We start from the raw sequence: 14,509 nt of genomic DNA on the forward strand, positions 1-14,509 counted from the left end.
AATGGACATCAGCTATTGCCTTTTTAAATCTGTTCATGCCATTTTATTTACAAATTCAATTAGATCTCAAGTGTTCTGAGGCATGCACAAACAGGAAAATGTTCTAAATGAATAATCTGACGTTGTCCTTGTCAGTGAGACTCCTTGATTTTCGTCTTTGCTTCATATCACTCCGTTTTTGTCAGTAGTACATTTTCCTGCTTTGAAATTGTAGTTATTCCTAGGGAGCCATTCCTTTGTCCAGATAAGCCACGTTAGGTGCGTTTTAGTACTCAGTACTGAGAACGCGGGTCTTGAGGTCATCGAGAAGTGTGTTTGCAGAACTGCTTTGGTTCTCCTCAGCTGCCCCACTCACCTTGCTGTGAGCCCAGGAAAATCAATCATGGCAGCACCAGGCTGTTCCTCCATTCACGTCCTACCTTGCCCCCACCCCCTACAAAAGACTCCACAAACCAACAAAAACAAACCATATGCCCCATCTTTAAGCTTCCAACTTCCTTGAGCATTAAGAGCAAACATATTGGTGACTTCAGAGACATGTTTGCCAAGTGCCAGAGTGCCCTGACCAGGGCTATCAACCCTGTGTGAGCTCTGTGCAGACCTGGGAAGGAATGGTTGAGGACCTTCCAGTGTTATCAATGCATCTTCTTATTTGACCCTCCCAATGAAGCTGTGAGCCAGCTGATTCTGTCTCATTTTATAGATTTGGACACTCAAGTTCAGAAAGGTTAAGTATCAGCCATTACTGGGAAGTAGGGAACTGAGATTGAGCTCAGTGCCTGAGATTCCACAGCCCATTTTTTTCCCCTGAAAATCAGGCTTGGGTAGAACTATGTTCCCCCCTCTTGAGAGGATTACTTCTTTTTCATTTCATTTCTATGAGCTTTGTGTGCCAAATAGAAAGCATACATTTCCTTTATAAAGAGCATGTACTCTTTTTGTATTTATAGAATGATTTTGCTTTTAGTAGGTGGAAAAAACCATTAATTTGATTTGATGGGTACTTCCTGTAAGTTCTAGTTTCCAATGAGAGTCAGAGCCCTATCATGACCCCTTCAAAGTCTCTCAACAAACCTAACATCACAGGTGCATAGAGGGCATAGTGTTGGCAGACAGTCCTGACAGAGATGTGGTTAGATGGCGTGCTACAGCACAAAAGTGAAAGTGTCAAATGCAGGTAAGCCCAGACAATGATGTTTACTTCCAATAATTATATTATTATTAAATAGAAGAAATTATTATAGAAGAATTATTATAGAGATTATTATATAGAAGAAAAAAGTGCACATTGAACTCCATTTACATCATGCGAAGCTGACTTGCTTCATAGTATGCCTTTTATGTATCCGCCATTCCTCTAGGTACAAATTTGTGGTCAGAATTTTAATTTAATGTTTTATTTGCACATTTCTATTTTTTCACACGGCCTACACACTTGTGTTTTATTGACTATAATCCTATCATTATCTGGTAATTGATTTAATCAGTTTTCTACTCTTGTATTTGAGTACTAATTTTTCTAGTGTTTAGTATAAAAAATTTGAGTATGGAAAATATTTAGTATTCAGTGCATTGCTAAAAAAATATTAGTGAAATTGGGGGTGGCATCATGGCTTTAAAGGGCATAAGAACTTAAGGATAGTACTCATTACATAAATTGCTTGATAGTTTTTCAGAAAATGATTTTAGTCTGCCCAGCAACTTATCAAAGCAATGTTTAAAAGAATTTGGAGTTTATTAAAAAATATATATAGTCTTTGATGGTAGGTGAATAATTAAACAAAGTAAATGTCATTTTTAGTCTCCTACTTTTGTCTTTTTGAGTTGGGGGAGGGGGGGTCCTGGGGTTGGAACACAGAACCTCTCATGGGAGTCAAATGTCTGCCACTGAGCTGCACCCCCAGCCCCTAGGCTCATATTTTTGACCAGGAACAACAGATGTTGCTGAAAATGCTTACCTAAAATTGTCAATTTTGAAAAAGGTTGTAGAGTTGAAAGGGCGGCCTGAGGGATGAAGAGAAAAGACTATTTTGGCAATTAGGAGGTGACATGGGAGAATATGCTGTCATAGGAAAGGAAGAGGCGAGGGGAAGGGAAACAGGACGACACATAAATGAAGTGGATATGGTTCACTGGGTGTTGGAGAAGACCAAAGTCACGGTGTCAGGGTGCAGCTGAGGGAAGCCTGCAGGAGACCGAGGAAGTTTGAAACCAACGCTGGACAGAAGAGCGCAGCTGCAGACGTAAAACCTGTGGGTTGTGGGGAGGTGGCCATGACAGAAGGTCTCTCCCACCTCCTGTCCCTCAAAGTCAACAGAAGAGGGCACGTTGAGGAAACTTAATTGGAGACACCTGAATGCTTTAGCCTTGGTGTTCTTTCAGTAACATATTCTAACTAGAGCTGTGCAGAAATGACAGAAATACCTTCTCATGCAATTAATTACTGTGATGAATACGAATGAAAAATGATGGGTAACATGTTCTCTTTTTCTCTCCAGATGGTGGATTTTTCCAGCAATCAAATCTCTGAAATGTGTAATTTGTCGGCATACCATGCTCTCACTAAACTGATTTTGGATAGTATCCTTTGAATGAGTAAAGGGGAAAATTTGGTTAATAGCTACTACTAGCTCCATCAAAGAATGTGTAGCAGATTAGATGGAATAATAGCAGATGTGTAATTTACTAGAGATGTGACTCGTTTCAATGATTCAAACTTGATATGCACAAAATGAGTAAAGATATTTTATTTACTAAGGAATAAAACTGCAAGTTAGAGCTTTCCAAGAGCATGCTCTTGAGAAGTAAGGTAGTCCTTCTGAGGATTGTAGGCTTATTCTTAATTCCAGAGCCAGAGTGAATGAATTTCTTCAAATTTTCTTAAATTCGTGCCCAGTTTTATATAAATTCAGCATTTGAAAATCCAGATATTTTCATAAGGAAAATGAGTGTTATTTATTTTACAAGAGAATTCAAATTAGATTTCCTTTAAGTAAAGCAAATCCTTCTAGTTTGTTTGCAGGGTTGAGGATCAAACCTGGCCTTGAGTATGCTAGGCAGGGGCTCTACCTTTGAGCTATGCCCCCAACCCCTCTAGTATATTTAAATATGCTTTCACCAAAAACAAAAACAAAACAAAAAAACCTTTTGATTTACAACCAACTTTGGGAGCATACCTCTTGCATGAACCAGGCTCCCATGCAGACAGAACTCCTAAAGTTCTAAAGCAACTTCTGGGACCTAACAGGTTAGTTAATTGGAGATCCGTGAGTTTAATGAGCTTGAGCTTCCTCCTTACACCAGAGACCGATGTTCTCTGGGTAATAAGGAGCAGTGACTTCTCTCCAGGTATCTTTCTACCCACCTGAGGTTCTTCAGGACAGAATGGAGCATGAGTTGATTGCCCCTGGGTACCTCATTCCAGGGATATGGCAGCAGCTTGTTTGTATTAAGGCTGAGATTACAGAAGGTATATTTTTTTGAAAACATATTTTGTAAAGAAACCTTTTATTCATATATCATGGAAGGCTAGAGCGTAGTCCCATCCCTTTAGAACTTGTATGTGACAACAAGCAATAAATGGACGCTGAGATGTGCTCTTGACGTGAGCATGCTCTCCTGATTGTAGCCTAATAGAGAAATCAAATAGTGATCCAAATGGAATGTGCCATTGACAAATTAGAAATACCCATTAGCAGCATGTCTCCATAAAACCTTCATTTAATGCTTGAGTATCATATGTATAAAATTCTCAAAGAAAATGAGTCTGACAGCTTAGAAGCCGTGTGGCTAAGAAATCCAGTCATCTCAGGCCATATGGAAGCATGCTTCCCAGGGAGACTAGAGTCAGCATCACCTGCAATGTCTTAGCAGGTTCTTGGGCTCCACCCCAGAATTATACAAACAGCCTGTATTTGAACAGATGCCCAGACAATTTGAGTGGACACTAAAGCCTGAGAGGCACTGGTCTAGAAATCAGCTTCCTTCCTAAACTCCTGCCTTCCAGAAGGGCCTGAGCATCCAGAGCCCCTTCCCAGCCTTCAGCGTACCCAGACATGACAGTGTGGGGTTTGATATGGAAAGCACTGTTTCCCCCCAAATCATTCTTTTTACGCAGTCTGGAATTGTCAGAGAAAATAACTTCCTATTATTCTGGAGTCAAAATGGGGAACACATATTAAAGCATGAGAATCTTAAATTTCCATTTAGATTTCCATGTAATAAAATTAAAGTGTTATGACTCTGCAAATGTCAACTTTCATAAAGAAAGGAGTTATTTTTTGTTGTTGTTGTTGTTGTTTTTGTTTAACTTTACATCAGAAGTAGCAATCGAGTTTTATCACTGAAAGGCATCAACTATATTTATTATATCAGAACCAATCAAAATCCAGAATATGGGCATCTGATTAAAGCATAGCATGGTACCATGAGTCACCTGGTTTGAAAAAAAAAATGCAAAGTAGTCAAAACAAACTACTCTTCATGGACTACTAATGAAATAAACTTAAATATCTTACAGTTTTGAAAAGCTAGTAGGCTGTTTTCTAAACAGTACTCGATTTTATGCCTCTTGTTCTTTCAATAATCATATTGCACATGGTGCAGCTGGTGGGGCTTGGAAGTTGAAACTAAAATATGCATTTGGTAAGATTATAGATTAATCTATTTGGAGGAGAAATGAACCGGATTAGATTATTTCTTAAATGACTAAACTACTTTGAGATTAAAAAGATAATTTTGTTTTATGGTAGTACATTTGAAAACTTAGATGAAATGGACAAATGCCCAGAAATTATTTTAAGTCAAAACATTCATTTGGAATTAGAAACCCCAAGTAGTCCTATAGCTATAAAAGTAATTCATTAAAAACATAGTTCTTACAAATTAAAATTAATTAGATTAAAAATCTTCCTACAAAAACATTTCACTTTACCCATAATTTTAAGAATAGACCTTCCAATAATGAATAATTTCTTTCAAACATTAAAAATAGAAAACGTATTCACAATTCATTCTGATGAGGTACGTTGATCGCCACTCCAGACGAGGAATTACAAGAGAAAGAATAAGGACAGCTTTATTTCAACTGTGATATAAATGTAGAAATCCTAAACAAATTAGTAGCACCTGAATTTGATAAAGTATTAAAAATGATGATAAGCTGTGAACATGAGTTTATCTTAGGAATGTAAGAGTAGTTTAATATTAGAAAATCTATAAATTAACTAAGTATATTAACAGATTAAGGAAAATAAGCCTTATAGTCCTTAAAGAAGCTGAATAGATAAGTTAAATTTAATAAAACACAGCACTTATTCACAATAGAACTCCCAGTAAACTAGTAACAGGGGCTTTTCTTGTTACAAAATGTCTACAAAATTGTTTCAAACTTTATCCTAGTTGGGCGATTGGGGATCCTATGCATTCTTCTTTAAAATCGGGAACAAGGCAAGGATACCCACCATTGCAACTTTTCCCCTTGTTGTTTTGGAGGTCTTATCCAATACCCTAAACCAAGGGAAAGAAATTAGATGTATAAAATTGAGACTGAAAAAAAAATAAGTCATTCTTTGCAAATGACATGTATAGCTACAGAGAATATAAACAAGAGCTTGCACTTGAAATAATAGTTTTGAGAGTTCAGCGAGGTGGCTAGATATGACTTCAATAACCAGAAAACAATCACATTTCTCTTTATCAGAAGCAAGGAATTGGAAAACACAAAGAGACACCACTTATAAGAGCAAAAACATGAATCTTATTAAGGATAAATAAGTGTGTGGGGGGGTTCATAATAAAACTTTCTTGAAGGGTATTGAAGATTTATAGAGAAATATATCCCATGACCCTGGATAAGAAGATGTGCAAAGATGTAAAATGAATCTTATAGAAAACAAATTAGATAAGCCTTATTTTCTTTCAAAGGAATGAAACTGAAAACTACTTGACATTGTATTATATCCATTTCATTGGCAAAATTTAAGAAATCTAAAAATACCAAGCAAATGTTGGAGAACAGCGCTCTCTATATCAAACTCCACACTGTCATGTCTGAGTACTCTGAAGGCTGGGAAGGGGCTCTGGATGCTGAGGCCCTTCTGGAAAGCAGGGGATTAGGAAGGAAACTGATTTCTAGACCAATGCTTCTTAGGGTTTAGTGTCCACTCAAATTGTCTGGGCATCTGTTCAAATACAGGCTATGTTGTACAGAACATGGGGAGCAAGAGGATTTCTTTTTTACCTTGTTAGTAGGTATGACATCTCTGAAAAATAACTTCGTATTATCTCATAAAGTTGAACATCCAAATTCACTATGACCTAACACTTTCATTCCTCATGTGCAAAGTTTAACATGCACCTGGAGACGTGTGTAAGAATGTCCATACTGATATTGCTCATCATAGCAAAAATTGGAACAATCCAAATGTTCATTGATAATGGAAAGCACAAATTATACTGTATTCTCACAATAACGTATCATACAGTAGTTACAATGAGTAAAATATACCTCCGTGAAGCAATAAAGATGAATCTTGATAAAAACAAATATAATTTAGGTATGAAACTACAGGGAGGAGGAAAGGGAAGAGGAAAGAGACAATCCAGCATAATGATGATCTCTGCCAGATCTCAGATACAGGATTCAACAGGAACAGTGTGCAGAGGCAGGTTTAAGTTGTTGCTGGTATTCTACTCTTGGGCTGGGATGAGAGTAGTTTCATGAATGTTCATTTTATGTGTGTGTGTGTGGCTTCAGGTTGAACCCAGGGCCTCAAGCCTGCTAGGAGGTGCTCTACAACTGAGCTACATCCTACCCCCTATTATTTTTGGAAGAATATAAAAGGCCATCCATGGCCACTAATAAATCAAGTATTAAGATTAACTTAATTAGCTTAATTCTAAATAAAAATTTAAGAATCCCAAATATCTGAATTAATTTAGTTGAGAATAATGATCTAAAACATCAGTTAAACAAGCTATTGATACTGACAATGTGATTATAGTAGATTATATCAATAACTCAGAGTGAATTGTAAACTCTAAAGGCTCAATTTTAAAATTTAACTTATTTTAGGCTATTTTGTCCTAACTTTTAACTGATGGATAACTGATGATTAATTGATAATCACCCTAAATTGCAAGATAAGAAATTTTGCTAAGGTAAAGTAGATGTACTTATTATTATACAAGGTTACAGTTTATATTTTTTTACCTGTAAGCATTGAGTGGTTATTGATTAGGCTGCATTTTAGGATTATGGATCATGGAATTAAAAAAAATGATTCATAAAGATTTAAATCTAGATAGGATTTTAGAGACCATCTAGTGCTTACCATTATTTTATTTATATATTTAATGAAAAAGGAGTCTGAGACTCATTGAGGGTCAAGAACTTGCCCAGAATCATCTGGTAAATGCTTGAACTGAGATGAGTCTTCAGAATTCAGTTGTTTTTCCCATGTTGCAATCTGCTGAGTAATTATTACTTTTATTCCATAGCTATTTACCTCATACGCATGTTTCTTTTCTTAGATTCACTCCTATCATAAAGCTCATTTTTCACTGGTAAGGTGATGTAGATCTTTCAGGATTAGTTTTGATTAAAGCCATCATTGTGGTCTTCTCCACTAAGAGAATTGTGATGGATTTCCTACGTATTTCTCAGTAACTGTTTTCTGTACACCTGAACCATATTTTATGATTGTAGACAAATGAATAAGAGCAAATACTGAACTAGTGAATAATTCATGTCAAGCATTTGAGAAGTACTGACAGCACTGCCAAAATGTAAAAATATATTGTTGGGATTTTTCCCTCCTTGTAAAGTTATGCTAAAGTGCTACAGGGTTCTCCACTCGGTTTCCACAAGGATCTAAAATTCCCCTGCAAGAGATTTATTCACAGAATGGCAAAACTTTAGCGCTGGAATGCAGTATGATGATTTTGAGTTCCTGGAGTCTCTCTTACCTGATACCATCTTTTAAAATTATAATATACCTAAGAGGATTAGCCCAGTAAGCTAATTCATTGTAATAGTTTAGTGATTTATCAGATTATTCCTTTTCTTATCAGAAACTCCTAAGACCTAAGAAAGAACATGAAAGAATAATGTTAGGAAGAAGGGCAAGTTACATTCTGTGAAGGTTCTTAAAATAAGAAAGCAGGAGATTGAAGAGATAAAGGTGCTCCTGAAAGCAAACTGCCAACCAAGAGCTCTCTCAGGCCTAGTCTGGCATGTCGACTGTTACTGTTGCTGGGAGCCAGGTGTGATGTGACTGTTAGAATAATTAGAGGGGCCCTGGAATACCACTGCTATAAGTACAGTCACACTAAAGTATCCATGGGGCATTGGTTTCAGAACCCCCCCTCAGACGCCAAAATTGATAGATGCTCGAATCCCTTATGTACAGTGGCCTAGCGTTTGCCTATAGTCTAGGCACATGCACCTGTAATTTTAATTCATCCCTAGAATACTTATAATACTCAATAGTTGTTCTGTATTGTTGAGAACAAAGCAATGAAGGAAGTCTATACTTACAATGTAATTTTGTTTTTATACAATATTTTCAACCCTTGGCTGGTGGAATATGAGGACGTGGACCCTGTGTGTTTGGTGGGCCAGCTGTGCTCTTACCCAACAACCTGACTAATTTCCAGTGCCTGGAGTGAAGAATTGGGAAACTGGAGGAGATAGTTTTTCTGAGATGAGCATATTTCTGAGCAGAGATGTTTAGTCAGTGCCTTACTCTTTCTCCCAGGACTGTGAGAGATGGTGGTGAGACCTGCAGGAGCCATGCTGGATTGAAGTAAGACATCTGCGTTCTGCTTTCTTTCTATCCTTACAGGACTTACTGGAGAACTTGATAGGGAGCTGGGTGTACCAAGGGGGCTGTGGTATCCTCGAATGTCTGGGAAAATGACTGTGGACCCAATAAACAAACTTTCAGTTCCTAATATCAGGATTCCTGTCTTCTAGTTTTCTGATCCTTGCCTGTTTCCCATGGGACCCTACCCAGCTACTCACAAGCACCTGTATTGCTCTGCCATGATTCAGAAAGCATCTTCATCTTGGTTATAAAAGAGCTACCAGGATACTAGTGCTCCTGAAATAGCTAAAGAAGGTGGCCACTTGAAGTTTCATAGCCTAGTTTTTGTTGTCAAAGATTACCTCTTTAAAGAGTATTTTATTTCATCCGTAGCTGTGTGAGATAGTTTAATTTCCTCTTTCCTACATTTTATATCCATCTTTTGTTATAATTCATATTTTCAAAGATCTGGTCTTTATTCTAGTTTTAGAATAATTATTTGAACAGCACAAAGAAATCAGAAGCAGAAAAGATAGTGTTTGTGAGCACAAATATCTGTGTGTGAGAATGTTCTAGCGGGAGCTTCTTGGAAGTCAATCTGAAAATACATATTGACCTTACAGAGCTGGATTTCAGCCCAAAGATTGGATCTGAAGCCAGTGAGGAAAACCTAGGAATTTCTGTATATTTAGCAACATATTCATATCTAGTTTCCTTATTGACCTTTTTTTTCTGGCCTAGCTCTTTTTTGATTTAATCCCATCCTTGAATCTCCCATTTCCATGCTATTGGCCAAGAGGTGCAGGACAAGATTCCTTGGCCTCATGTGATTGTAATTTAGTAAATGAGATCAGTGCCTTATAAGTCTGAGGTATGGCTCATTGACATCCTAACATTTGGCCTAATGGCAACTTGATGTCCCCATTTTACAAATGAAAAATCTGAGCAGAGCGCAGTGAATTCACAAAACCAGTAAATCCTAGAGTTAGGATAATTCCAAGTCATTCTGAGGCAAAACATGTCTTTATGATATTTATGATCCCTTCCTTCCTATCTACAAAGTTCTCTGTTTTCCAATGGATGGAAGAGGATAGCAAGGGGTTAGAAGTTGACCAGAAAAGGCCTTGAGAAAGATATGGCTCCTCTAGAATGGATACCAAGAAGTGGATGTGCTATAACGTATTTGCAAGTATGATGGGCATTACCAGCTTGCCTGCAGAGTGGCTCTATCATAACAGACCCACTCATCCAGTAATGTAAAAATCTATGCTCCTCAAAACCTTTTATTTTATGATATTTGCTAATTGGATGGTGAAGAATGGCATCTTGGTTTGCATTCTCCTGACTTCAGGTGAAGTAGAACATCTTTTAAATGTTTATTAGTCACTTGGGTATTATTTTCTGGAAATTGCTTGATCATATTCTTTGTCCATATTATATTGAGTTGGTTTGTCCTCCCCCCTAGATTTGTTGTAATATTTTATGTGTCCTAGGTAGTAGTCTTTTATCTATTACACGTAGTGTGAATTTGCCCCCCTAGGCTATCCTTTCTACTTGCTTGTATAATTAAAAAGTAATAAAAAAGAAATAAGAAAATGAGGATTATCAAAAATAAAACTTGAGATATCAGTGTAATGTGAATGTTTAAGAGAAAGAAAGAGAAAAAACTATGGAATATGGAGTTATATCCTAAAGAATAGGGTTTAGGGCTGGCTCAGCAGTAGAGCGCTTGCCTCGCACGTGCAAGGCCCTGGGTTCGATCCTCAGCACCACGTAAAATTAATAAATAAAATAAAGGTATTTTGTCCAACTACAACTAAAAAAATATATTAAAAAAGAATAGGGTTTAGAAAGTAATAGGAAAGCAAAATGGATTTTAAAAAATACTCTGCCAAGTAAGAAAGCTCCTGGTCCATTCCAGAACAATTGAGAGAATTGGAGAACATGGGAGAAATGGAGAACCCTCAATGGGTTATAATGGAGATGAAATAGGATAAGTAGGTTTTGTGAAGGGTCTTAAATGTCAGTGAGCACTTTGAAATTCATCCTAAGAGAATTTTTAAATTGAAATAAGATATCCAATCAACATTTTGAAAAAATTAACCTCTGCCTACAGTGTGTAGGGGACTTAAAGGCAGGAATGATGAATATAGCAGTAGTGTTGGAGGTGAGTGCTGAAGGTGGGTTCAGTTGGCAGAGGAGTGAATAAAAAGGCAGGGAATGATGAAAGAGACATTTTAAGGCAAAAATGCCAGGTCTTAGTGATTAATGGGATGTCATGCCGATTATGAATAGCTGAGAACTGGTGATGTCAAGGGTACTTGAAAGGGAACACTGAGCTTGGGTGAGGCAATGACATTAAATCCTGGAACTGATCAGAGAGACTGAGCTGGTGACTTTGCGATTGCAGCTTTAGGGGACTACAAGGAGGGGACACAAGATAAAATGTTGACATTTTAGCCATAAATGTAATAAATTTAATTGACAGAAGAAAGCCGAGTTTACGCCTCTTTTATTTTAAAGGGAGAAACCAATACAAGCAGAAAGGGATGTCCCTCTCTGTGCCAGGTGCTAGTCTTTGGGCCACCCATTTGCTACAGAGGGCATGTCCCAGGCTGTCACTCTAGTTACAGAGATGAAAAACCGTGGCACCTGTGCCCTCTTCAGGGCCACCCCACATTCAGAAGTCCTAGCCAGGGGGAAGCACATAGCTTCATAGATCATTAACCAACCAAGGGAAGACGTTGCCAAGGAGGCAGCTCTGAAACTGGGAGTTCTTTTATACCATTGGAATGAGTCACATGTGAATGCAAATACTACTGAGCATTTTTTAAACTTTTAATTTCATATAGAATGCCATATGAAAAATATATCTCAGGATCTAGTGTTCATCTTATATTGGGCATATAATCTTTATTTCAACTGTTGTCTGATTTTTCTAGTGATGATTTAACACTAATTCTTTTTATCTTCAAAATGCTTTCAATGACATTTTCCTTAAACCTTTGTGATATACAGACAATGAGATAGAGGAAATTAGAGGACTAGATATGTGCAGTAGCCTCACCCACCTTAGTTTGTCCAACAACAGGATCATGACAATTAGTGGCCTAAACTCATTACCCATCAAAATACTTTGTCTGGTAAGTGTCATTCTTTGTAGAAGTAGCAATTAATGCTTAATAAATCTATGAATTATGACTACTTAGAATTTTTCAAGTAGATAAAGAGCAAGTTCCTTCATGAAATGTCATTGTCTTCTCCTTGTTTGCTTCATTCCATATCTGGGCTCTGTGTGTGTGTGTGTGTGTGTGTGTGTGTGTATGTGTGTGTGTGTGTGTGTATGTGTGTGAGTGTATATGTGCACATGCATGCAATATTGGTAATCCGTGAAAATGTAAAATGATTTTCTAATTTGTTAACCAACTTTTTAAAAAGGTTTACTTTATATACTGGGAAAGAAAGATGTCTTTTATCAGTTATGAAAAGTATTTAACAGTATTTTATTTGGGAAAATAATATTAAACCTTATTTAAGCATAGTAGTTATTGTGGTTCACACTTTATCGCCTTCAAATGAACTGTACGATGTTTCTAGGCATTGAACTTTGGTTGTTCTTTTATATTGGTACATTCTAGTCTCTCATTCTAGAAAATCAGAAATCATGCTGACAATAACAGAACAATTCCAACCAGAGTGTTCAATTTGATTGGTTTTTCCCATGGAGAGCATCCTTTTTAAGCCATATGACATGCAGTGTGACTATGATTCAGTGAAAATAGAGTTCATTTACCAAAAACATCGGCAGGATCATGGTAGTCCCAGAGATATACACGATATCTTAAAAATAACACTATAGCTCACGAATGTGGGGTGCCCATAATTCTGTTTGTTGGCATATCCAGATTTCTTTTGCTTCCTTTCCTCCTCCCTCCTACCCTTAGATGGCTTTGCTGTTCTTTGTTACATGTGTCACAGGGTGGGCAGGAAGCGCTTCCAGCCCTGGAGCTTGTAGCTTATCAATTTTGTATGTGAACTGTCCCACAGGAGGATGTTGAACTGTTGTCTGAAATGACATCTTGGGCTATCTGCAGATTTCTGACATATGAGATATACTATTCCTGTCTTATTAACCACAGATCACTGAAGGTTGCCTTTGTGAAAACTTCCCTTGCCCTGAGCTTAGAGCATCTCTACAGTGAGTTAGGTGAGGGTAAATACTAACATTCCAGAACCAGACAAAAGGTTTAATAATTTACCTGGGACTTCGTGTTTTCTGCCTACTAGGGTTTGTTCACAAAGCATATGAAAATGAATTTGATAAATGGTATTGAAAATTTTAAATTCAAAAAGAAAGTCATGTTTCAAAGTTATGATCATCTGAAGGATTATTAGCAATATTGTACTACTCATTTCCTAGATTCTTAGAATCTTTTCCTTTTCTATGCATATTTCATCTGCATTAACATTCCCACTATTTTTAAGTGGAACTTTAAGTGGAAAGAGATATGGAAGGAAATGAGAATCGAATCCATTATTGAGAATGACACACAACACTTTCATCCTCAGAGTTTGTTTCATTAACTACATAAATAATCCATGTTTACAGGTCTGTCTCAACCAGTTTTTAGAAAAAGCATGAAGTATTTATATTTTTTGCAAAGAGATCAATCCAACTCCAGCTCCCATCACCCAAAATGAGCTACAAAATATACAACATGCTATCTTTTATTGTCCTTAAAAATTTTGAGAATAAGAAGGTTTACTTTTTCTATTTTTAAAAAGTTTTATACTGTATGGGGCTGGGGTTGTGGCTCAGTGGTAGAGCGTTCACCTAGCCGTGCAAAGCCCTGGGTTCAATCCTCAACACCACATAAAAATAAATAAAATAGAAGTATTGTATCCAACTGCAACTAAAAAATAAATATTTAAAAATAGATTTATACCATAAAATGACACATATTTACTTCTACCATTTTTAATGCTTTTGTTTTTAATTCATGGAACCAGAAAACCAGTTGCTTTTGTTACTATTGAAAAGAATTCATTTTATAGTTTAGAGCTAATTCTCAACCTTCGACTTTTATGATAAATGTAAAAGTTGAAAAGTGGAAAATGTGGTTCGCTAATGGGCTGTTCTGTCACCCAGCTTTTCTTAGCAAGTAATGACAGCACATTCCACACTTAAGAGCCACTTGGTTTTTCCCTCCCAAATCGATAAGACTAAGAATGTTTTTTACTTATTTTTCTCTAAAAGTGTTATCTTTGCTAATCATCACAAAACAATCAGGAAGAACCATCCGTGCAGAAGCTGCTGTCCCTTTCTAGTGGGAAGGTCAGTTTTTCAGCGGTGGGTAAAGGCTTTGACTAGCTGACGCTCACTTCAGAAATTTTGCAATTCTGAAATTTTCTCAGTTCTGGTTTCTTTTATGACCACAGGCTATCTAATTAAATTTTTCTATGCATCACTCTGCTCATATCATCTACCACTTTGAAAGCCATCAGAGACACTGGGAAGAAGAATTACTGTCTATCTAACATATCGAAAGCTCTTCAAAGTTCTTTGGGGGAAAATGCATTGTATATAAATTTGATGTGTGGGCATTTTTTGAATAGGATATTGAGGTCTTATTTCAATACATTAAATTTATATGGATGTGATACTAAGCTTAGTTTTTTTCTTTCCTTTTTCTATTATGCTT

General features: G+C 36.8%; 1 protein-coding gene across 2 annotated transcripts in view; it reads left to right on the forward strand.

Moving 5' to 3' along the window:
• Lrguk (leucine rich repeats and guanylate kinase domain containing) overlaps nucleotides 1-14,509 on the forward strand; it is a 103,355-nt gene that overhangs the window by 12,887 nt on the left and 75,959 nt on the right. For both annotated transcript variants that reach the window (XM_040291409.2, XM_005331129.4), the window contains exons 5-6: nucleotides 2,499-2,580; nucleotides 11,826-11,950. In XM_040291409.2, coding sequence (XP_040147343.2) covers nucleotides 2,499-2,580; nucleotides 11,826-11,950 — 207 coding nt within the window. The remainder of the gene's footprint in view (nucleotides 1-2,498; nucleotides 2,581-11,825; nucleotides 11,951-14,509) is intronic.

The sequence above is a fragment of the Ictidomys tridecemlineatus genome, chromosome 2, assembly GCF_052094955.1.
Source record: "Ictidomys tridecemlineatus isolate mIctTri1 chromosome 2, mIctTri1.hap1, whole genome shotgun sequence".
In the NCBI taxonomy this organism is placed as follows: domain Eukaryota; kingdom Metazoa; phylum Chordata; class Mammalia; order Rodentia; family Sciuridae; genus Ictidomys; species Ictidomys tridecemlineatus.